The sequence below is a fragment of the Echinops telfairi genome, unplaced genomic scaffold, assembly GCF_000313985.2.
Source record: "Echinops telfairi isolate 266 unplaced genomic scaffold, ASM31398v2 ScPeMD7_29;HRSCAF=101, whole genome shotgun sequence".
Classification (NCBI taxonomy): Eukaryota; Metazoa; Chordata; class Mammalia; order Afrosoricida; family Tenrecidae; genus Echinops; species Echinops telfairi.
The window spans coordinates 4425661-4450701 of record NW_022103926.1 but is presented as its reverse complement, the minus strand read 5'-3'; the positions used below and the strand labels follow the sequence as shown (position 1 = coordinate 4450701).

At 43.0% G+C, this 25041-nt stretch overlaps 1 protein-coding gene and 1 pseudogene across 2 annotated transcripts in view; one reads left to right on the top strand and one right to left on the bottom strand.

Moving 5' to 3' along the window:
• Nucleotides 1-23194, bottom strand: part of NF2 (NF2, moesin-ezrin-radixin like (MERLIN) tumor suppressor) — an 84361-nt gene extending 61167 nt beyond the window's left edge. For both annotated transcript variants that reach the window (XM_045289581.1, XM_004715323.2), the window contains exon 1: nucleotides 23035-23194. In XM_045289581.1, coding sequence (XP_045145516.1) covers nucleotides 23035-23148 — 114 coding nt within the window. In that variant the 5' untranslated portion in view covers nucleotides 23149-23194. The remainder of the gene's footprint in view (nucleotides 1-23034) is intronic.
• On the top strand, nucleotides 2408-8414 carry LOC115869488 (annotated as a pseudogene).
• Nucleotides 23195-25041: the final 1847 nt, after the last annotated feature.

Here is a 25041-nt window from a genome sequence, read left to right as displayed (position 1 = left end):
GATTAATCAAAGAGGACGAGGAAGTGCAGGATTGCAGGGGAAGGACTGACCGCTGGTCTCGGAGTGTTATCACTATACCCCCAGAGCATGTTCCTGGGGCTCATGAGCTAGCTCACCATGGTGCCAGCTCCTTTTACAATTAAAGGAAAACTTAAGTATTTTTTCTCAACATGGAAGGAAGAGGGATGCTCCAAATAGCACAGAATCTTAGCCCCAAAGATTTATTTTTCTCTACCAATCCCGAACCCGCTGCCCCTTGATTAAATCAGGGCAGAATCTCACGAATCTGAAACCTGCTCTTTGCAAATAAAAAGTCAAACTCTTACCTCATGGTAATCAGCCAAGGCAAGGCATTTTCCATTCCCCGTCCTCCAACCATCTCTGTGATTGTGCTGGGACCACAAGAGGATTTCAAAAAGGACACGACCAAATGGAATCGGAAGATAATGGAATTTTCCCACAAATTTTGTAAGTCTCCTCATATTTACACTAAATATTAAATGCTTCCACCCTCTGACACCACTTTCACCTGGCTAACATGCTGCCTGCCTCATTACAACTCAGCCCGTGCACGCTCAGACCAGCAAACCTCTGTGCTCTATGCTCTGACCTGCCCTTTCCATGAGCCTTCCCTAACCCACTGTTTGCCCCACCCCGAATGAGGTCCAATCTGCCATCAGTATACACTGTACATCTATGGGAAAACTCCTGTCTCTCCTCCAATTCTGCTGACAAACTCCTTGAAGGCAAGGCTACAACATGCACAGAGACACACACTTTAAGTCCCTCAGAACCTGAGTATATGGATTGAATTGTGTTCCTCAAAAATATGTGTTGTAAATCCTAAACCCCAAGCCCTCAATAATAAGATGGATTGACACAGGAGCCACAACAATGGGCTCAAACATCCAAACAATTGTAAGGATGCCGCAGGACTGGGCAGTCTTTCATTCTGTTGTGCACAGGGTCACGCTGAGTCAGAAGCAACTCGGTGGCACCTGGTAACACCGCCTGTGGGTTGAAGGAACCCTAGTGGCAATGTCAGGTAAGCATTGGGCTGCTAGCTGCAAAGTTGGTAGTTCAAACCCCTCAGGCACTCCACAGGAGAAAGATGAGATTCTCTACTCCTGTAAAGATTTACAGCCTCATGCACCTTACATAGGACCTCTATGAATCAGAATCGACTCAAGAGCAGAGTTTCTGGCTTGTACCTGTGGGTGGAATCTCATTTGGAAATGGATTTTCTTCATCTAATTGGGGGTGTATTTGTGCAGCCTACTTTTTAAAGCAATCTCTTTATGAGATACGCAGAGGAGCAGGCTAAGCACACAAGGAGCAGAAGAAGAGATGCCAGGCCACATGAAGCTCACCGATAGGAAGAATCATAGAAGCTGAAAGGAGACCAGGGCCTTGCTCCTGCCCCCAGAGGAAGCCTTCCCCTAGAGCCAGCTCCCTGAACTCAGACCCTGAGACTCCTGAGCTGTGAACATCAACGTCTGCTTGTTAAAAGTCAATCACCTACTTGTGGTGCTTCTGTGACAGCAGCATGCAAGAACTAGGCCAGCAAGCAAGTGCTGTGCAATCCGTGGACACTCGAGAAATGCTTGTGGTTGGCTCCCGCTGATGATAATGATGATGATAACTAGATGAGGCTTCTGAGTAGAACAGCCTTCTAAGTAATGATTGCACTGAAGCACAGATTGATGACACTCCTTATTAAAATTCTAATTGTGTAATTAGACCTTAAGGTATATATTTTCCTCCTTTGGTGACACATACTGATTTCCTCTCTCTACAAATACCTCAGCAAGAAAATCCAAATCTCAGAGAACCAAATAACATTTTCCACAGAAAAAGAAACTAAGAAGAAACAAATTCTAGCACCTTGGGAAGCCACAAAATGGAGGTTTTGGACCCTAATAAGTCTTTCAAAAGATGACGAATTACAGTGGGTTTGGCTGATTTTTGTTGTCTGCTTTTTTGTGTGTGTTTTTAAATTGAGGTCTGGGTGAAACTTTACAGGGCAAATTAGTATTCCCAAATTATAGAGTTTAAGGAAGGGGGGGAGGAAGCCCTTTGTTTGAAGCACCTGGAATCTTTCCAGCTGCAGTGGAGTGAGTCTATGGGCAGCCCTGGGCCCCAGACGCCCTCTCTTCATCCAGAACAAGCCTGTGACCTTGGATGAATAGTGCCGCTCAAATGGGCCTCAGTTTCTTCTTCTGTAAATCGCTTACGCCCTATGCGATGCCCAGATTTTATGATGCTATGAATAAAGAGAATGAGGCTCTTGAAAGTCAGCTGGCAGATGACAGCACAAAAGAAACAATACAGTTATGGTGCTGTAAAAGCAATACAGTCTCCCAAAAGCAAAGCAGGCAATATCTATCTTTGGAATTTAGCTCACAACATGAGAGCAATCACGGCCCTGTCAAACAGCTATAAAACACCCAAGCCCGCTGTGATGGGTAAGTCACTGAGCCTCTTTGGATCTCCATTTCCTCAGCCATCAAGTGGTCTTTCAGGATTAACACCCTCTGAGTCTATGGGATTTCGATGGTTTTGTATAATCCAAGTAGTGCCTTTTCTCCTTGAGGTAATGTTTTCCATTTAATGCTCAACATCTCATTCTCAACCTTAGAATCATTTTAAGGAGGTAAATGACACTTAACATTGAACATATGTGCCGTTTCTACATTCTATGTCTTTAGTTAGGTCTGCTATCGTGTTCCTTACTCTCATTAATCAAGAGTTGGCCGAATAATAATGAACTCTCAAATGGTAATTATAATGCAGCTGAAAAATCGAAGTCTTTTTAGCACTGAGCATGCTGCTGCTAGTCAGCAATGATCAATGATTACCAATGTTTAAAATACTGAGAAACCAATTCTGCAGTTACAAATTGAAGCAATATTAAGTTCACTGCAAACAGATACCAGGCTAATTTCAAATACCTAAAAATCAGGTAAAACTAGATTATGAAATACAGCTCATGATTATGTATCACCCAACTGGTTAACTACTTTTGCTCTAGATGGCAAATAAATTATAGTTTATGTTTTTAAAATGCATCCCTACAAAAAAAGTTCTCTGCATGATAGAGGTTGAGCATAACCCATTCATGAAAATCAGCTCATGAGGAACACAGCCCCTATCCTGGAATGCAATGCTAAACCTTCAGCCTCTGTTTCTAGTTCTACCTTGTGATTCAATTCCATGCCTGTTGATGACAATGTGTATGTCTTTAACAATATCAGAAGGTAGAGGTATGAGTGGGATTGGTAAAAATGCCTGTGGAAGAATGACCGCAGACTTCTGAACATATTTACAAGACTGGTTTCATCTCCACAACTCTATATAAGTAGGTGTATTAGTCTGGGTACTTTAGAGAAACAAATCCACAGAAACTCATGTATAAGAGAGGGTTTTATATAAAGGCTAAATGCGCATCAAGAAAACATCCCAACCCAGTGCCACCCAAGCCCACAAGTCCAACATCAACACATTAACCCATTAACCCATATGTCCAACACCAATCCACAAAGTCCCCCCTCTATCTCACAAAACAGACATAATGATGCCGACTGCAGGAGGAAAGTCAAGTCAGTGAGTGCATACGCATCTCAGCGCTGGCAGGGGTCTCTACACAGAAGCTCTGACAGCCAAGCTGCATCGGGGTAGGTCCATGTGGCTTCTCCTCAGAGATGCCTTGCAGGAAGTGAGCCTTTCCAGCTGAAGCAGGGAACTGGCTAAGGCAGCTGCACCCTGGTCCGACCATCAGAAAGCAAAAGACAAGATAACTCGAAAGGTGAAGCTCACTGAGCCATTTATCCCTCCACCCTTCAATTAACCCCACATGTGTTTATCGGCCAGGTTGGCATAATAAACTAACTACTTCAGTAGGAAAATAGATAAATATACAGAGACTTCAAAAAATTCATGGAAAAACTCCATTATACTTGTATTTCCTTTTACCACAACTTCTGAAACCCCTTTCTACACTGTTAGTGAATCTAAAGCCACAAGTCAGGTATTGGTTTAGTAATGACTCCAGGCTGCAGTTTTAAGCTTTATCTGAAAGTCAAACTATCAAAACTACTGGTATGATTTACACTAACACTGGCAAGGTGGATGAAAAAGCCGTAAGTTCATAACTAACACAATGCTGAATTTTGAAAATGTGAATTTTCAAACGGGAGATCCATTTCTTGCCTAGAAGAGAAAAGGCATAGTTGTAAAAGCCTGGGTGGCAAGAAGGAAAGGCCCACAGACTTGAGAAATTATGGCTCTGACCCCATCTAGTGGCCAGTGATGCTTATAGAGAAGCACCTTGAGCCTCAGCACCAGGGACTGAAGCTGGGACTCGAGTGTTTCTGAGGTCAGCACGACGACGACTGTGTGATACATTCTTATGTGCTAACCATGTGGACTTAGAATCTCAGTGAGACAAAGTGCAGGCAGGGAGACAGAACGCACCATCTTGTAACAGACCCAGAGAAACCTTGTCGCCAGCTAGATAAAAAGATTTGCAACAAATAGCTGCCCCCCCCACCCCCTCCCAAAAAAACTGCATGCAGAAATTCAAGACACTTGGAAAAACCTCAAATACTTTAACTTCTGAAATCAAAAATAAACAAAGACTTCTGGCACAAGAATAAATAATTGGAGGAGTACGGAGAGAGAGAGAGAAAGATGAATCCTAAGTGATACATTGGTGATAAGGAAAGAGCTATGACAAAAATTAGAAAATACTGCTAGCATTGTGAACATTGAGTTAAACAGATCTCACACCACACACACACACACACACACACACACACACACACACTAACTTAAGACCATCAAAGAATTAAATGTAAAACCTACAATTATAATAAAACATGGAATAAAAAATGGGGACAAATCTCTTACTGCCATCAAGAGTCTATTCTGACTCATAGTCACCCTGCCTTGTGGGTTTCCAAGACTGTAACTTTATAGGACTAAGATTTACCAAGGAGCAGCTGGTGGTTTTGAACTGCTGCCTTGTAGTTAGCGGCCCAATACATAATCACTACAGTAGCCACCAGGGCTCCTAGGACTAAATAAACCTAGGAGTTCTAATTTATGGCATAAAGAGTCTCTCAAGCATAACTAAAAATGATCAAAAAGTAGGCAATAAACTAGACAACTGGGATTTCCTAAAATTAAAAAATTATGCTCAACAAGACTTCTGCAAAAAAGTAAAACGAGAATATACAGAATGGGAAAACAATTTTTTTGTATGGCCCAACAAGGAACTAATCTCTAAAATTCAGAGAAAACAACAAAAAGACAAACTTCCATTTAAAATGAGCCAAAATAACATGAAAAGAAACTTCTCCAAAGAAGATCCTCGGGGGGCCAATGAATACATGAGAAAAAATGCCCATGAGCAGGAGCCATTAGCCCACCAACATCCAGATTATTCCTCCTTATCGCCAGTCACCCTACAGGACTGAGTAAAATGGCTCCACACGGTTTCCAAGGCTGTACACATTTTTACAGGAGAAAATGGTATTTGTATGTGCACAGCGAGGAAAATTCTTAACCTTTACAAACACCTCCCAGGACTGAATCACTGGGCTAGAGGGAGAGACATCTACATCAGTTGAAATAACACAGTCTATAAAGACAATGTTCTACATCACAGGCAGAAGACAGAGTGCTGGGTTTATGGAGCAAGAAGCATGTACTGGCAGAACTTTTGTAACAAGGTGGAAAAACAAGGGACCTTGCTGCCAAGACTAGAGAGAGACGTGCCTTTGGGTATGGCTCAGAAGAGACTTTCCTGATCAAAGAACTGTATCCTAAACATTTCTGATTCTACACTGTAACCACTAACTTTCCCTAATAAACCGCATAACTCTGAGCATTGTTTGTGAGTTCTATGTGACCACTGCGATGAATTATCAAAATCAGCAGTGTCTTAGGAGGGATATTTGGTGTCAAAACTGGTAAGAAGGTTGGCTGGCAGAGGCATGTCTGACCTCTGCTCACAGGAATTGGACCTGAGCTGATGGTAATTCTCCTCCTTCCCCCTAGAGAATGTAGAGGCCAGACACCACCCCACACATCCTCATTGCTCAAAGAATGACAAATTGAAGAAGAATGGCATCGCATTCTTCATCAAAAAGAACATCAAGATTTACCCTGAAGTACAAGGCTGTTGGCGATAGGATAAAATCTACACATCTACAAGGACGACCAGGTAACACAACTACTCAGATATGAAGGGGTACACATTCACCACCACCATTTGGAGTTCGTTCCACCAGGTCAGACTGTCAGTCAAGTGTTCCATGTAGAGCTTCTGAAAAGATTGCAAAACTGTGACAAAAAGACAGATTGTGGCAGACGGGGGAATGGTTTTGCCACCACGTCAATGCACCTGCTCACGCAGCCATCTCAGGGTGCCAGTTTGGGGCAAAAAAACAGCATGCCTTTCTTGCCCACGCCCCTGACTCACTTGACCTCACTCCATGCTACTTCTTTTTGTTTCCATGAAAGCAGAGGGATGTGAAATGACAGTGATTTAACAGGCAGAAGAGGTGAGGGGGGAAAAAAAGAGATGAGTTTGAAAACTGTTTCCAAGAATGAAATCACAAATTTGACAAATGAATTAAGTGTAATGGAGAGTACTTTGTAGGTGATAAGGTTGTTTTGTAAAAAATGTAAATACATAGTTTTGGGGGGAAGGGAAATTCTGGTTTGGGGGGGTACCCTCCTATACACACATTTGTGCCAAAGATGAGAAAAGTAAAGATTTTTTTTCAACTGTTGCAGCCTGAAATTGATCAACCATGCAATCAAGATGCATTACAAATTACTGGTGACTGGAATGCAAAAATTAAGGGAAAGAAAGATCAAACTAACCTCCAATGAGTTGATCTGACTTTGGGCAATCCCCAGAACTGCTTCCTAGGACTTCTGAGGTTGTATATCTTAACGGGAGTAGAAAGCTTTAGCTCTCTCCCTCAGAGCAGCTGGGGGTTTCTAGCTACTAATTGTGCAGTTAAGAGCCCAACATGTAACAACTACCAGGGCTCCTTGAAGAAGCCCCAGGGATTTAGAAACTAACCAGGGCGGATTTAGCTGCTTAAAGGAAGCTGGGGTCGAAGTCCCCATGAACTTCCCTCTGAGGTTAGCATTCTACAAGACAACTGGGACTCGTAACTTTCTATAATACAGCGGATACAATTTGTCATGACTACTCATTGAGTGTTAGATGTTCAAGTTCACTTACTGCCTAAACTCTATTCCAGAATATTCAGAGCTCTACAGCCACTTTTTATTTGAGCTTCTCTGACTTGCTTTTGGGAATATCCTGGCTCATTGTGGCACTTTTTATGGAACTTCAGCAGCCAATTAAGGACATCATCCGCTATAACCTGCAAGCAGATGGGCAGATAATCTACATTTCCACATTTCTCTGCACTGGTGCTTCAAAGTGGGTGAAAACACCCCTGGAGACACTGAGACAACCAGGAGGGCTGCAGGCAGAACTCTCCCCTAGATCCTGGATTATAAACTATAATAAAGGTTTTTCATTGCCAGAAGGGCACTGAGTCTTTTTTTTTTCCTGAAAAGGGGGTGGTAGGCCAAATAACATTTGAAAGTCCATACTCCACACCATTAAGGACATCAGTACCTGTACACACAGCCGAGGATCAAACACAATGACTAGACAGAGTCCATTTCTACTGGTGATAGATCATACTGGTAGATCATACTGTCAGAAGGCCACCTTTATGTCAAGGCTGACACCTCTACTACTGATAACACCTGTATTCTCTCTGGCTATAGCAGTGAATTTTTCCGCAACTTTAGCCAAAGCCACAGGTGCACCCTGATGCTGTCACCACCATCAGTCATGGCATCTTCTGTGAGCCTTCTAACACATCTATGTGTAGCACACTTCTAGTTTTATGGGATCAGCATTTACCTGGCCAGCCTTCTACAGTCTCCTCCCCCATCATGATCTCACTCATCCAAGTGCAGGCGCTGTACAAGAGCTTCCTGAAATTGCTGGCTTTCTGAGGTGTATTCAGTGGGCAGTGATTCACATTACAGAACAATGAGTGCGTTTCAACCCAGTGCCCTTCTCTTGCTAATGGGGCCCCACTGTCATTCTGATAATAAAGGTGACCAAACCACAGGACACCAAGTTTCACATGACTCTCTACGTTCCACAGGCTACAACGGACAACATCCCAGGGTCTGCTCACCTGGGGAGCATATGGCTGCACACAGCACACAAGTCTCACCAACTAAAGCAAGAGGCTCAGCAGGATGCAGTCACTCAGACACCATCATTAAGCTCACAGAAGAGATTCTATAGCAGAGGGCTATTAGAGCCCACACTTGCTCGTGCTAACAACATGCTCACTATTCTTTGAAACTGTCATACAGAACGTTCAGGAACTAGTTATTCCACACAAATGGATTGGAAAGAATATTGGAGAAAGATGTTTGAAGTCTTTCATGCCCAGAACTTCATCTGTGAAACTGGGAAGGGAATATAGTGCCATGGTCAGTCGCTATTCTGAGTGAACTGTGTAGGATCACATCAGTTATTCCTGATTCACCAGTCATCTATAAAATCTCTGTTCAGACAGCGAGAAGCCACCTGCTTCCATCTCATAGCGGCTCTACATAAGGCTTTCATGGCTATAAATCTGTGTGTGAGCAAATAGACTCAATTTTCTCCCAAGGAGCCCCGGTTTTGAATTAGCAGTACAATGCTTTCCCAATAGCCCCACTAGGCTCAAAAAATATTAGATTTGCTTAAGTATCTTCTAGAAAAAATTAATTCCAGGTAGTTTACATATATACATACATAGACATAAAATATACATCTCCTTGAGGGTAGAAGCAATGCCAGAGATCACATGATAGAATTTTCCAAGACCAATAACTCATTTGCAAATGTATTTCATTAACATAAATGGAAACTCTGTATGTGGCCCGTGTCACCTACGAAATCCACAGAAGTCAAGTCAATGGTATCTGTGGGAAGAGACGATGCAGAAACTTAACATCATCAGTCAGAAAAAGGCTAGGGAACAACTGTGTCATTATTAATTGTTCATATGTAATTTAAAGCTGAAGAAAATTTAAACAAATCCGTGACAGCCAAAATACGACCTTGAGTATACCTCCTATGAATTTTTTTTAACCTCATACAAATTTAAAGGCCATTTTCATGATTAGATTTGATGCATTTAACACTAATGTCTGACGACCAGACATGAATGAACCAGTCATTAAAAAGACAGGAAAAGACCAAAACAGATGTCAGAAGAGACCTGAAACTTGCTCTTGAGCATAAAGTCGTGAAAATAAATGAACAAAATGATAAAGAAAAAGAGTTGAACAGATTTCAAAGGGCAGTTTGAGAAGACAAAGTATTATAATAAAATGTACAATGATCTGGAGTTAAAAAACTAAAAAAAAAAATGTTCAGCGTTGCTCAAACTGAAGAACTGAAGCGGGGAAAAAAACCAAGCCTCGAGTGACAATATTGAAGGATTCCTTGAGCACAATATTGACCAATGCAGAGTAGAACACACAAAGTTACTGTACCAAAAAGAATTGGGTAAGCATTCAATCATTTCAGAAGATAGCATATAATCAAGAACCAATGGTACTTAAGGAAGAATCCAAACTGCATTTTAGGCATTGAAAGAAAGGGAAAGAATAAAAAGTGGGGCTTCAGGAATTAACAGAATATCAAAGGAAATGTTTCAACAAATGAATTAAGCGCTGGAGGTACTCACTAGTCTATGCCAAGATATCTGGAAGGCGGCTTCTTGGCCGAGTGGCTAGAAGAAATTGTGTGCCCATTCCAAAGAAAATGGACTCCAACAAAATGCAGAAATATCAAGACAGTATCATTAATGTAATATGTGAGTAAAATTTTACAAATTAATCATTCAAAAACTATTGCAGCCCTACATTAGTAGGAAACGGCCAAAATTCAAGCGGGATTCAGAAGAGGACATGAAATGAGGGATGTCTGAGGAACTGATACCAAGGGCTCAAGTAGAAAGAAAACGTTTTGAGAATGATGATGGCAACAAATGTACAAATGTGCTTGACACAATGGATGGATGGATGGTGATAAGAGTTGTATGAGCCCCCAATAAAATTATTTTTAAAAAATAGACATGAGGGATATCATTGCTGATGTCAGATGGACCTTAGCTAAAAGCAGACAATTCCAGAAAATGTTCACTGTGTTTTATTGACTATGTAAAGGCATTAGACTGTGTGGATCATAACAGATTATGGACAGCATTGTCAAGCATGGGGATTCTTAGAGCATTTAATTGTCAACATGCAGAAGAACCAATACAAAGATACACAGACCAAGGCAGAATACTGCATGGTTTAAAACAGTAAGTTTGTCAGGGTTGTATCCTTTCACCATATATATTCAATCTGTATGCTAAGCAAATAATCAGAACAGCTGGACTTTATAAAGAATAACACAACATCAATCAGGACTAGAGAAAGACTTATTAACTACCTACGATATGCAAATGGCACAACTTACTGAAAGTGAAGAGGACTTGAAGCACTTACTGATGAAGATCTACAACTAGTCTTCGCATAAATTATACCTCAACACAAAGAACACAAAAATCTTCAGAACTGGACCAATAGGCAGCATCATGATAAGTGAAAAAGGTTAAGTTGTCAAGAATTTTATTTTACTTGGATCCGCAATCACTATGCATGCAAGCAGCAGTCAAGAAATCAAACGACAAATTGCAATTAGCAAATCTACAGAAAGTAAAAGACTTCTTTAAAATATTAAAGAGCAAAGATGTCACTGGGAGGTGACCCGACTCCACAGCATCTAGGCCTTCGTTGTCAGGTGCCTTGGAGTCAGTTTCGAGCCAGAGGCACGCCACATACATTGGAATAAAAAACTGCCTAGTCCTACACCATCCTCACAATGGTTGCTGGTTTTGCGCCCACTGTTGCAGCCAATGTGTCAATCCGTGCTGTTGAGGATGCTCTGCTTTCCCGCTGACTTTACCCGAGATGATGTCCTTTTCCAGGAACCAGGCCCTCGTCGTATCTGACCAAAGTCCCGAAACAAGTTCCACCATTTTGCTTCTAAAGAGTATTCTGACTGGACTTCTTAAGACACATGTGTTTGTTTTTCTGGTATTTCATGGTCCATATTCGCTAGTTTTCAAAAACGTAATTCAAAGGCATTGATTCTTCTTTGGCCTTCTTTATTCACGGCCCAACTTTTACATGCATATGAGGCAATTAAAAATACCATGACTTGACTTTTTACAAAGATGGTGCGGTAGACAAAGAAGGAAGTCCCTGCTCTGCCCAAAACGGAAGCCAAAGCACAGGCTTTACAGGCCAACAAGGCCCCGCTGAAATACATTCACAGCCACACAAAAAGATGATCCGCCCACACCTCACCCACCTTCTGGCGGCCCAAGACCCGGAGACTAAGAAGGCAGCCCAAATGCCCTGGGAAGAGCACCCCAGGAGAAACCAGCTGAACCCTTCCGCCATCATTAAGCTCCCTCCCCTTCTACCATGGAGAAGATCAAAGATAACAACACATGTGTTCATGGTGGGTGTCAAGGCCAACCAGCACCAGACCAAACAGGCTGTGAGGAAGCTCTATGACACTGACATCGCCAAGGCCCTGGGTCAGGCCTGACGGTGAGAATAAGGCATATGTCCGACTGGTTCCTGACGATGACGCTTTAGATGTTGCCCACAAAATCGGAATCATCTAAACGGAGCCCAGCTGGCTAATGCTAAATATAAACTTTTTCAATACATTAAAAAAAAAATACTATGACTTGAGTCAGGCACACCTTAGTTCTCAAAATGACTTCTTTGCTTCTTAAAACTTTAATTTTTTGCAACATATTTGCCTAAGGCAATGTATTGTTTGATTTCTCTATTATTGCTTCCATGAATATTGATTGTGAATGCTAGATAAAATCCTTGACAACTTCAATAATTTTCTCAGTTTATCATTAAATTGCTTATTGGTCCAGTTGGAGGGATTTTGCTTCTTTGTGTTGTAGCGCACTCCGTACCCCAACAATTTAAGAAAGGGGTCCTGCAATTCCAGGCAGATCATGACAAGTAAAAAGGATTCATTATAGAAATGTCCGTGAGGCTGATAAAGACAAGGAGACATGGAGGCAATGGAGCAGAGGTCATCAGTCAAATCACTTCCTCCCACTGCCAAGTTTGCAAGATGGTTTTGAAATGGTATTTACATAAATGCAATAACTGACAAATATTTCTGAGTGAAGAAGTCCAGGTAGCAGAGTACTGGGGAAAGACAGAAGACCTGGCTTCAAGTTCCAGCCCGTCACTTACTAGCTGTACTTGGGCACAAGGAAAAGGACATGCTTGAACAGAACCTAGAAGGAGAATCAGCACCTGTACCAGGTAACCCGTGACAAGCACATTCCAGGCAAGAGGCAACAGTCTATGGAGTGACACAACAGTGTCAGAATTTGGTGCTTTCAGGAAAGAACAAGCCGGATAATAGGCCCAAAGCAAAGAGGGCATATGTGGGCATGTACTGAGAAAGTTCAGACAGGCAGCAAAAGGATTAGAAGCCCGAACTCATTGCCTTTATGTAACAAAACTGATAAGGTGCCCTGGTGGCATAGTGTACAAAGTGCTCAGCTGCTAACCTAAAAAGTGGGTTGTTTAAACTCACCATATGTTCAGAGGGAAAAAGATACAGTAGTCTGCTTCAGTAAAGATACACCCTTGGAAACCCTCTGGAGCAGTGGGACTGTCCTATAGGATCACTGTGAGTTGGAATGAACACAACAGCATTAAGTTTTTGGAAAAACCTTTACAAGGCCCTAAGTACTATCAACTATTACACGTATGACTCAATTTTCATTCCTATAACAAACTACAGGAGAGATACTATCACAATCTCCTTTTTTAAAAAAAATCTTTTTATTGGAGGCTCGTACAATTCTTATCACAATCCATCCATCTATCTATCCATTGTGTCAAGCACAGTTGTACATTTGTTGCCATCATCATTCTCAAAACATTTGCCTTCTACTTGAGCCTTTAATATCGGCTGCTCATTTTTCCCCCTCTCTCCCCACTCCCCCCTCTCTCATGGACCCTTCATAACTCAGAAATTATTATTTTGTCATATTTTACACTGTTTGATGTCCCTGCCCACTTCTCTGCTGTCCATCCCCCAGGGAGGAGGCTATCCGTAGATTCGTGTCATCGGTTCCCCCCACAATCTCCTTTTATAGAGAAAGACGCCGAGGCAACTGAGTGGCTAGGTGCCTAAGGTCACTCAGCTCCTCAGAGGCAGAGCCAAAGAGCAGGCTCTTGAGTCTGTAACCCCCGGCAAAGATGACTCAGGGCCCCAAACAAAGAAACTAAAGCTGGTGCTAAGACCTACTTGAAAGTCTCAAGGTGAGGTTCAGCTATCCAGTGCAGGCCTTGTCGGTTATTATTAAGATAAGCTGTGTGCCCATCTATCTACTCTCCTATTACCTACCTTTCCCTGTCATCTGGTTCTTTCAGAAGAGACGGTGCTCCACTGGGATTCTAAGCAGGCCATTTACCCTTTTGGCCCCTCTGAAAATGAGGACAATAATAGCGCCTATGTTTTAATTAGGCCTTGTTCACTACTCCTGGCTTGGCCACATGGGTACTCAGTAAATACGCCTTAAACAAATAAAGGAATTCTTTCCTGTTGTAACAAATGAAATCGTGCATTGAAACCTTTTAGCACAATACCTGCTATTCTCTGTCTTTCCTCCAACAATGAGCAGACCAAGGACCCAGGAATGGCAGCACTAGCCTCTTCACCAACACCCATGCTCACCGTTCATTGGTCCCTGCCGCTGACCTGATCAGCAGCACCCCTATTACCCACCAAACCAAACTCAACAGCTATAGTGTCCAGACCGTTTAACTGTTTTTCAGGAGTAGAAAGCCCTGGCTTTCTCCTCAGGGCTGTAGATGGCTCCAAACTGCTGACCTTGAGACCTGAAGCCCAATGAGTAACCACTCCGCCACCAGGGTTCCTCCACAGGGTCGGCCTAAACCACAGGTGGGGAAGGCCCAGTGGTAAAATGTATAAGACTGTCCTTCTTCTGAAATAGTATTTCCTAAGCTCCGGGACTGTGTACAAGTCGGCAACTTAAGTAACCACCACTGCCCTCTCAAAGTTCACATCCTTGAAGGGGATCATGTTAATCTTGGGAGTGTCTAGGATTTTACTAAAATATGAGAGTTGTTTTTTCTCTTGTCCCTTCTCAAAAGGTCCTTCTGTCAACAAAAACTGTATGTCCACTTGGTGGCTGGAAAGCTCTGCAATGTCAGTACTTAATCCAATCGGAATCCCACTAGGGCATGGGAAAATATCGGAGATGCCAACCAGCAAGAGGAGGCTTTGTTTTCAACGCAGATGATCTTAGAATCTCTCTCAGTTCAATCTGGGGCATTTTTCATATTTGGCTCTTCTTGTTGATAGATTGCATTATTAGAGTAAAATTCCACCCTAGATAAGAAACAACATGAGCATTTAGCCTCCTGGCAAATTATGTTCAGCACCCACTTTCTCAAAGTGATAAATATCAAACTGTCCAAGTGGAAAAATCCTCCAAAGTATCTAGCCAATTGTGCATTGCAGCAAGTAGTGCAAGAAGGAAATCATTTTTCCCTATCTCTGCAGCAAAAAAAAAAAAAAGCCTGAACTTATTAGCATAAAGTGACACAACTCATATTTTAACCAGCACTGGTTCTAAAATTGAGTCCTTCTTGGAAAGCCACCTACATTTGACCTCAAAAAAGCTAAGAATTCCACAAGTACCAGCTCGTTTCTTTTATTCAAAATGCATCTGCTATCTCCTTGCATTAGCACCTTGCTCTGTTAATATAAAACATAAAAATAGGGCAAGAGAGTCAGACTAATCACTTGTTGGAGCTGCCTCTATCATGATAAGTCAAACTATCACTTTCAACAGGGTAGTCAAAAACATCAAAAAAATAAGTTACCAAAAATATAAAAGCACCTTTTTACAAACAGAGATTTCCACCGGAAATCTGAAGTTCATTTCACCTAGATGCAGCAGCTTGATAAATCACTACAGATAACAACCTGCTCTTCACACTTCAGGCCTCTTATAATCCCTTCCATTTCTTCCTTCCTGCCGGGCACCAAGTAGCTTACCCAAGGGAGAAGTCACCGAACCGGAATTCAAGCACAGGGCTGTCTTATTTCAAAGTCCACGTACTGCTTCGTTACTCTAAGTGTGGTCGGTCCCTGGACCAGCAACATCACCACCACCTACGACGAGTCAGTTAGAAATGCTTATCTGCAGGCCCCATCCCAGACTGGGTGAATGAGAATCAGCATTTTGCCAAGACCCCCAGGTCACGTATGTGCTTGTTAAAGTTTAGCAACGATGTATCTATGACTCTGCTTCTCCAAGTGAAGACTCTGCTTCTTGCGGCAGGGAAAGGACTTTTCCTCCTAGAGGACGCTTGAAAATATCTGGAGACATTGTGGGTCGTAACTCGAAGAGCTACTGGCATCTAGTGGCACAGCTCCCACAACAAAGAATTTTTCAGCCCAAACACCAGCCGTTCTCTCAGCCTTTGCTGCCGAGAACCTGCTCTGGGTGACAGCGTTCGTCGTCTCTGTTCACTTTGTTTAACGTAAAAAAAGGAGTTTTCATGTCAAAATGAGAGCTGAAGAAATATCTTACATGGAGAGGGTGGGTGTGAGAAGGAAAAAAAAAGAAATATCTTACAAAATCCCCTTTCCCTATGGGTTGGTCATTCTGATAATGTCTCACCATCTTGACAGAATAACTTAGCTCAGGGGTCAGGAAATCATGGCCCACAGGAAACATCAACATGCCATAGGTTTGTGTGTGGTATGAGAGCTAAGAGTGGTTCTTACATTTTTAAGTGGTTGAAACATCAAGCACACAAAAAGTTTATAGAAAATAAGAACTGAGAGATAATGGAATTTTCCCCTCAACTTTTTGATTTATATATATATATATAATCACAACTTGTGAAAATAACATGAAATTCTAATTTCAATGTCCATAATAAAAGTTTTAGTGGAATATAGTTATGCCCACCTGAGATAGTTTATTGTGCCAGCCTGGCCGATAAACACAAGTGGAATTAACTGAAGGGCAGAGAGATAAATGGCTCAGTGAGCCTCGCCTTTCTTGTCTCTCACTCTTTGATCATCGGACCAGTGTGCAGCTCCCTTGCTTGTTCTGTGCCTCAATTTAAAGGCTACACTACCTGTGGGATACCTAGCCTGTGGACTGTGTCGCTGTAAGTTGAGGTCCCTTTAAGACATCTCTGGAGCTGGGGACTCGCAGTTGGTGACCTGGCTGACAGTTGGCGTGACCTGCCTTGCAGTTTTGGCTGCTGTGCTGAGATAGCCTAGCTCTCTCTATATATAGAGGAAGACCTGGTAGCAGACTAGACTTGAAGGACTGCTAATGTCTCACAACTCTCTCACGGGAGTGAGTTGCACTGAGCCATTTGTAGTGCTTTATAATTTAGCTGTTCATTTCTTGTATTATATATCTATCTATCTGTATATAATCTAACAGTTCATTTCTTGTGTTATATATCTATCTTTATAAATAAATATATAAAGTTATCAGCAATCTGGTTTTATCTCTCTAGAGAACCCTGTCTAACACACCACCTATGTACAATTTGTCAAAGGATAATTTTTCTAAAATAGTCTATTGAGTTGTAATTTTTCTAAAATAGTCTATAGTTCACATATCACACCATGCACCCATTTAAAGTACACAACTCAATGGTTCAACCATCACCGCCTTAAGTAAGACATTTTCATCACATCGAAAAGAAACCAGTACCTTTAAGTTATCACCTCCCTATGCAACCACTCGTCTACTTTGGTCTATACAGACTTCCTTAATCTGGACTTTCACATGAATGGAATCCTATAGCATATGGCCTTTGTGTCTGACTTCTCCCACTCAGCACAATGCTTTCAAGAGTTATCTATGAAGTACCATGCATCAGTACTTCATTCCTTATGTCCAGATAACATTCCATCATGCGTGTATGGCATATTTTTTCTCTACTCAGCTGATGAACATTTGACTTGTTTTCACCGTTTGCTATTATGACTCACGCTGTATGAATATGAAGGATTTTGTTTGAACATGTTTTCAGTGTTTTGAGAAATGAAATGCTGGGTCATATGGTAATCCTATGTTTAACTTTTTGAGAAACTGCCAAACTATTTCCATAGAGTGCATCATTTTACATTCCAACTAGCTGTGTGTTAGCGTTCTGACTTCTCCACATCCTTGCCAACACTTATTAGTTGACTTTATTTTAAACCATTTTATTGGGGGGCTTTTATAGCTCTTGTAACAATCCATACTGAGAATGATGAGGGCAATGAATGTGCAAATGTGCTTTACACAATTAATGTATGTATGGACTGTGATAAGAGTTGTATGTGCCCCTAATAAAATGATTTTTTTAAAAACAATTTATACATCCATATGTCAAGCACACTTGTACATATGTTGCCATCATCCTTTTCAAAACATTTTCTTTCTACTTGAGCCTTTGGTATCAGCTCCTCATTTTTTCCCTCCCTCCCCACCCTCATGAATCCTTGATAAATTTAAAATTATGTTCATATCTTACACCATCCACAGTCTTCCTTCACCCATGTTTCTGTTGCTCATTACCCTGGGGGGGGGAGGGTTATACATGGATCATTGTGATTGGTTCCCCCTTTCTCTCCCCACCTCCCCCCTATCCTCATGGTATCACTACTCCTATCATTGTTCCTGAGGGGTTTATCTGTCCTGGATTCCATGTGATTAGCTGATTTTTTTATTTCAGCCAGTATCTCATTGTGATTTGCATTTCTTTAATGACTGATGTGAAGCTTCTTTTCGTGTGCTTAGTGGCCATTTTCCTTAAAGAAATGTCCACTCGGATCCTTTACGTATTTTTAAGGTTAGGTTAATAATCTTTTTATGCAAAGGTTATACAAGTTCTTTATATTTTTTAGATTTAAGCTTTGCTAATATTCTCCATCTTGATTTGCTAATATTCTCCATCTTGTGGGCTATCTTTTCACTTTCTTAAAAATATCCTTAGATGTGCAAAAGTTTAAAATTTTAATGAAATATAATTTGTTTTTCTTTGTTCCTTGTAATTTTGGTATATAGCTTAAGAATCTACTGCCAAATGCAAAATCGTACAGATTTACCTGTTTTCTTAAGAGTTTTATAATTTTAGCTATTATGTTTGAGTGTTTGATCCATCTTGAGCTACTTTTTTTAATATGGTGTGAGATAAGGATCCAATTGTATTCTTTTTCCATGTGGCTTTTAGGCATTGGGCTGCTAACTGCAAGGTCAGCAGTTCAAACCCACCAGCATGAGAAAGATGGGGCTAGTGCTCCAGTAGAGATTTACAGTCTTGAAAAGTAGGGATGCTTTGAGTCAGAACTGACTCGATGGTCGTGGATTTGAGTTTTATCCAGCTGCCCCAGTACTTGTTGAAAAGACTATTATTTCTCTATTGTAGCATCCTTTTGTTAAATCAGTTTGGTCACAGATGTATGGGTTTATTTCTGGGCTCTCAATTCTATCCCATTAACTTACATATCCATGCTTGTGGCAGTACTGGCCTGCTTATGTTGCTTGCTCATAAGTACAGGAAATGTTAGTCTGTTTGGGGCTCTTCTCAGTCCCTTACATTTCTATGTGAATTAAAAAACTAGCTTATCAGTTCTTAAAAGCAGGCAGCTGGAATTTTGATAAGGATTGTCCTAAATCTGTAGATCAATTTGGAAAAGTATTGCCATCTTACCAAGGTCAGTTGCTATAAGTTGGAATCAACTCAACAACATCAGGCTGTGGGTTTTTTGTTTTGTGTTTTGCCATCTTAACAATGTTGTCTTCCAACCCATGAACATGGAATACTTTTCCATATCTCATATCTTTGTTTGTTCCATGGTGTTTTCTATTTTTCAGAGTATAAACTTTACACTTACTGTTGAATTTATTTCTCTACGTTCTTTTTGATAATATTGTGAATGGAATTATTTTAATTTTCTTTGTAGATTGTTCACTACAAATATATAAAATACAATCAATTTTTGCACATAAATCTTACAACCTTGCTGAACTTACCAGTTTTAATAAAATTTTAGTAAACTTCTTAAGGTTTTCTACCTACATGGTGAGTGATGCCACTTGCAAACAAAGAGACAATTTTTCTTCTTCAGGTCTGATCTTGATGCCCTTCCTTTCTCTTGCCTACCTCCAGTACAATGTTGAAGAAAAATGACGGCGCGGACATCCTTGTTTTACTCTCTCGGGAAAAGCAGCTAGTCTGTCATCCTAAGGATGCAGTTAACAATGGATTTTTCAAAGGTACCCTTTATCAGGTTGAGGACATTCCCTTTTAGTCCTAGTTTATTGCTTCAGGACAAAGGAATGTTGAATTCTGTCAAATGCATTTTTGTATTTATTGAAGTGAACATGTGATTTTAAAAAAAATTATACTGATGTATACATTGGTGGTAATCCTAGAGAAGCAGATTACCAAGTCTTTCTCTCACGAAGATGCTGGGTAGGTTCGAGCAGCCAACCTGCAGTTTAGTAACCAAGCACTTAACCAGAGCTTCACCTGGGCTCTTTATCAGGATAGCAATGGCCTCCTACAGTAAACCTCATATATGCAAGGAGGTTTCTTTCCTCTATTTTTTTAAGTTTGTGAAAAGAGGCATTAATTCCTCTTTAAATAGTGAGATTCAACAGTGTCCCACCAGAGCCTCCGTTTTTATTTGTGAGTAGTTTTAAATATGAATTCAATTTCTCATTATAGGTTAATTCAGATTGTTGATTTCTTCTCGAGTCCATTTTGATGGTTTGGGTCCATCTAAAAATTTGTTCCTTTAAAAAAAAAAAAATTTGTTCCTTTCAAAGTTCATGCTAGTTAATGTAGTAGATACAATTTTTCATAGTATTCCTTTATAATCCTTCTCATCTTTGTATGGTAAATCCCTGCTATAATTTCTGATTCAAGTCACTGGAATTTTTGTTTTTTCTGGATCAATCTAGCTTTGTTACTTTCAAAGAATCAGTTTTTGGTTCCATTAACTTTATATTTCACTCATTTTCACTTCAATCCTATTTCTTTCCTTCGGCAAGTTCCACCATCTTAATGTGGGAGATTGGGTTACCAATTACAGTCATATTCCCAGGTTCTCTCCTGTAAACCAATCATCTTATATATTAGTTACCCTGTATCTTCATTAAACCTGTAAATCTCCTTCCAAATTGCCTTTTAAATAACATTTTTATGTGTTTCTGGCAAAGGTTTATACAGCCATTTCAGTTCCTATTCAACAATTTCTACATATGTTGCTCAGTGCCATTGCTCACATTCTGCACAAAGTGTGAACATTCTCATTATCTCTGTTCTGTTTCTACTCCTTAGTTCCTCTGTCCACTCACATTCTCATCTTCATTTAAAGTAATTGTTGACCACTTGGTCCATATAGGTGCTTTTTTTAAAAGAAGCATAGTATTTACAGGTGATAGTCTTTTTTTTTTTTTTTTAGTCAATTTGTTAATATAGCTACAAGATGACCTCAGGGGTTAGTATTGATTGATTCAAGATTTGAAGAATATCTCAAGGAAAGTTTCAGGGAGCCCTCCCATCTCACCCAATCCAGTTGATACATGGCTCTTTGTTAAGATTGTGTTCCACATTTTTCTCCCATTCTATCAGGATCATGATCATGCACAATTGTTCTTAGAACATCGTTAGCCTTCTCTAAAGTCAGCTTCCTCGGGAAAGATCTGGAGTTATCTGTTAAGTGGCCTGCTTCTTTACCCAGGCAAACTCCCTGAGCCAGGGCTCTGGAGATGGGGGCAGAAACAATGGCAAGCTTCAGAGTGACACCCCAGCTCTAGAAGCTGAGCACTTAAAGAGGGATGTGGTTGCCAACGGTCTTCTTGGTTTGTGTCTTCTGGTGTAGAATCACAGCCAAAGTAGCCAGGACACAGAGCAATTGGCTCCCCAATGTTCTCAGTGCACTATATGCAAGGTATAGTCTCACACATGAAATGGAGAGGGGCAGAAGAAAGCAGCATCCACCTCTTGAACCTGCAGCTCTGGGCTTAGCCTCAGCAACAGATAACCGCGGGCAAGATGAGAAACTCAGACGTCTTGTTCCTCCAGGTGACAAAGGTGGTTAGAACTGAAAGCTGGGGGAAGAGGGAGTCAGGTGTTTTTGACTGAAACCACACAGATTGGAGTTTCCTCCTCCTGCCCAGAGGGGTGAGAAAGGCAAAGTCTTGATTCAACCCCCACAGATTTGTCTTTCTTACAATTTCCATCGAGTAATTATTTCTTCACTCACTACTTTCCCTGAGGATCATTTCAAGAGGTTTCCAATGGGATTGTGGCTTTTGTAATTTTCCTATTTCCACTGGGAGCAGGGCAATGGGGCTCCTTGTGCTGTCACGTTGTTCCTGAACTGAAAGACTGATGTTGCTGAAGAACTGAAGAACTGCTACAATAACCTGCAGAGCCAACGATCTTTGTTAGCTGACCCTTTCAGGTGGTTAAGCATTGTGCTGCTAACCATGAGGGCAGTCGTTGGAAGCCCACAGCTGCTCCGAGGGAGCAGAAAGCTTGGGCTTCTGCTTCCATACGTAGTCACAGCCTCGGAAGCTCACAGGGAGAGTTCTACCCTGTCCTATAGGTCACTATGGGTCAGCATTGATTTGATGGCAGCAGTTTTGTTTTGTTTGGAGGGTGGGGGGAGGAGGTAGAATTGCAAAGTCAATGTTTGGAACCCCCACCCATTGTTTCAAAGGAGAAAGATGAGGCTGTCTGCTCCCATCAAGATTTATTGTCTAGGAAACCAAAGGAACAGTTGTGTCCTGTCTTGTGTGTGTGTGTGTGTGTGTGTGTGTGTGTGTGTGTGTGTGTCCTGTCTTATAGAGCAGTTACGCGTTGGACTTGACTCAGCGGCAGTGGGTTTGGAATGCTTTTTGATCTGGTCCTTTACAGAAAAAAGGTTTGCCAGTCCCTAACTTAGGTTCCTGCTGCTGGTCCACACTTGAGAGTTGCAAGGACTTAAGTTATTTGAGTGGGAATCACAGTATAGACTAAGAGCCTGGTTCAAAACCTACTTTATCATAGAGGTATATAGTTAGGAGCCCTGGTGGCATAGTGCTTATACGTTGGGCTGCAAACCACAGGGTCACCAGTTCCAAATCACCACTGCAAGGAGAAAAACGGGGCTTTCTACTCCCATAAAGAATTAGTCTCAGAAACCACGGGGGCAGTTTCTACCCTGACCTATAGGGTCGCTATGGGTCGGTATCGACTGTATGGCAGGGAGGTTGGTGGGGGATTTTTGGAGGTATATAGCTCAATTGGGGGAGAGGAGGTAATGATAGAAACAATGTTATCTACCTGACTGGGCTGTTGTGAGAATTCAACGTGAGAATGTATTCAGCTAATGAGCGCCATCATCAAGCACGTTAAGCCATTTCTCAGAGACGCTTCCAGAAAACGCAAGCTTTGGAACGGTTAACAAGTTCCAAGAATAAACTTCTCCAGAAACGAGGCTTACTTTTCCTACCGGGGGGCGCCAATCGTCCCTAGTCAAGTTGAAACCCCCACCCAGCCAGAACTCCAGGCGGGCTCGGAAAACGCCGGTCCTCTCCGGCGGAGGCGCCCAAAGCTCAAGCTCGCCCCCACAATGAATGAAAGCCACCTTGGGAGAGCGCTCCCCAACGCACCAACCGCACGAAGGAAAGAAAGTAGCCCCAATCTTGAGGAGGACCGGGGCCTCGCTGGCCCCTGCCGCTCCTAGCCGGACCCAGGTGGTGGCCGGAGCCGAGCCCCTGGAGCGTCCACCTGGGTCGGGCGGCAGGGCCTCGGCCCGTCGGGGCTGCGGGCGGTTACCTCGCAGTTGAACTCCATCTCGGCGTCCATGGTGACGATCCGCACGGTGAACGTCTTGGGCTGCTTCCTCTTGAGCGAGCTGAAGCTCATGCGGGAGGCGATGGCCCCGGCCATGGTGCGGGGCTCGGGCCCGCGCCCTCGGTGCCCCCGCGGCCTGCACTCGGGACCCCTTAACCGCCCTGGAGCAGCCGCACAGGCCTCAACGCCACCATGGTGGCCGGCCGACGGGTCCCGGAGCGGGGTGGGCGATGCGGGCGCCCCGCAACCCGCATGGGCCGCGAGGACCCTGCCCCGGAGCGGAACGGGGCGTCGCGGGGCGGGCCCTGCCGGCCGCGGGGAGGAGACTCTGCGGGCTGGGACCGACGGTGCGGGCGCGGCCCGGCGTTGGCGAAGTCGGGCGGGGGAAGCCCAGACACGGGGCCCCCTCGACGGCAGCAGACCAAACCCCGCTGGCTCCCCAGCGGCCGACGGGGGTCTTGGAGACGCACTGCGAGCAGGCGCGCCCACACGCGCGCGCTTGTCACCGTCCCTCCTCCGCGCGCCCCCGGCAAGCGTCCCCCGCCTGCTACTCCAGGCCGGCTCCCCACCCCGCCCTCACGCCCCTCCGACCACTACAGACGGTGCAACCAAACACAGCGGCTGCCGTCCACAAGCTACGATTGGCTGGCAGCGCGGAGGGGCGGGCTCTTTGTGCTCGGCTCCACCCCCTTCGGAGAAGCTCCACCAATTGAGTGCTCCGCTCATCACGGCCGGCGCCGGGCGTGAGGTCGGCGCTGAGTGGCTGTGGCATCAGTCACTCCGAGCGCTTTTGTTGTGTAGGGTACGCCCACTCTAGCAAGAGTGGTTGAGCCGGCGCACCCTCGCGCTCCTTTCGCGGGAGTCGGGTCCCCTCTCCGCGCCTGTGGACAGAGCACCAGCGGAGCGCGACGCCTCCGAAAGCGCGTCTCCGACCCCGGCGGATATTTCGTTGAAGCTCTCGGTTCGTTAGATTTGTTTTACAGACTTTTAACAGCACGGGTGAAGGACCAGTGGCTGACATTTTTCCCGCCAGATTCTTCGACTTCGCTCTTGGAGAGAGACGACTGTCCCAAAACTCAAAAACCAAACACATGGCCTTCGAGTCGATGCCAACTCAGCGCCCTGCAGGACAGGGTGAAACTGCCCCTGTGGGTTGTTGGGATGGCAGCTCTGTACGAGAGCAGAACGCCCTGTCTTTCTCCTTGGGAGGGGCTGGCAGCTTTGTACTGCTGACCTTGCACTTGGAAGCCCGACTTAACAGTTACCTAAAATCACTAGTTTGGGTGTAAACGTGCTGATCTCAAAGGATCGTTTAGGAATTTAAGCGAGTTCATTAGTACGTAGAACGCTTTAGTACCGTGGCCGGCACATATTAAGTTGGCTTCTAGGAGACTGTTTTGATAAGTCAAAAATAGTTGCGAAAATGAGTGTTTTTCATTTTGTACTTAATTTGTGATTTTTCATTTTTTAGCCATATAGGTCACTTACTTGTATTTTAATGTCATCAAGAGTTATACTGGGGGGAAATTACTAAAAACAAACAAACAACAAATATGCTCCTCTCACCCCAGAAAAAGTCCTCAAAAAACTGTAAGAGGGAAGAAAAGGTGTTTTTTTATGCCATAAGCATAAAATGAGATGTGATCTGTCACAGGTAATCCACTAAAGAGATTTACAGAAACAGAAAGAAACTAGATCTTTTGTGTAGCCACGTGGATACAACTCATTACATCCCAGTGTAAGATAAAGTGGCCAATCTCTGTGGCAGGGGAGAAAGGCCCTGGCAGTGCTGCCGGGCGCTGTCCAGAAAGTATTGGGCTACTAACCTCAAGTTGAGTGATTCAAACCCACCAGCTGCTCTAAGGGAGAAAGCTGAGGCTGTCTACTCCCATAAAGATGGACAGCCCAGGAAACCCTGATGGATATGAGTAGGAAACTATGGAGTGACAAGAGTTTGATTTGGGATGGCAGAAGAACTAAATTATGCTC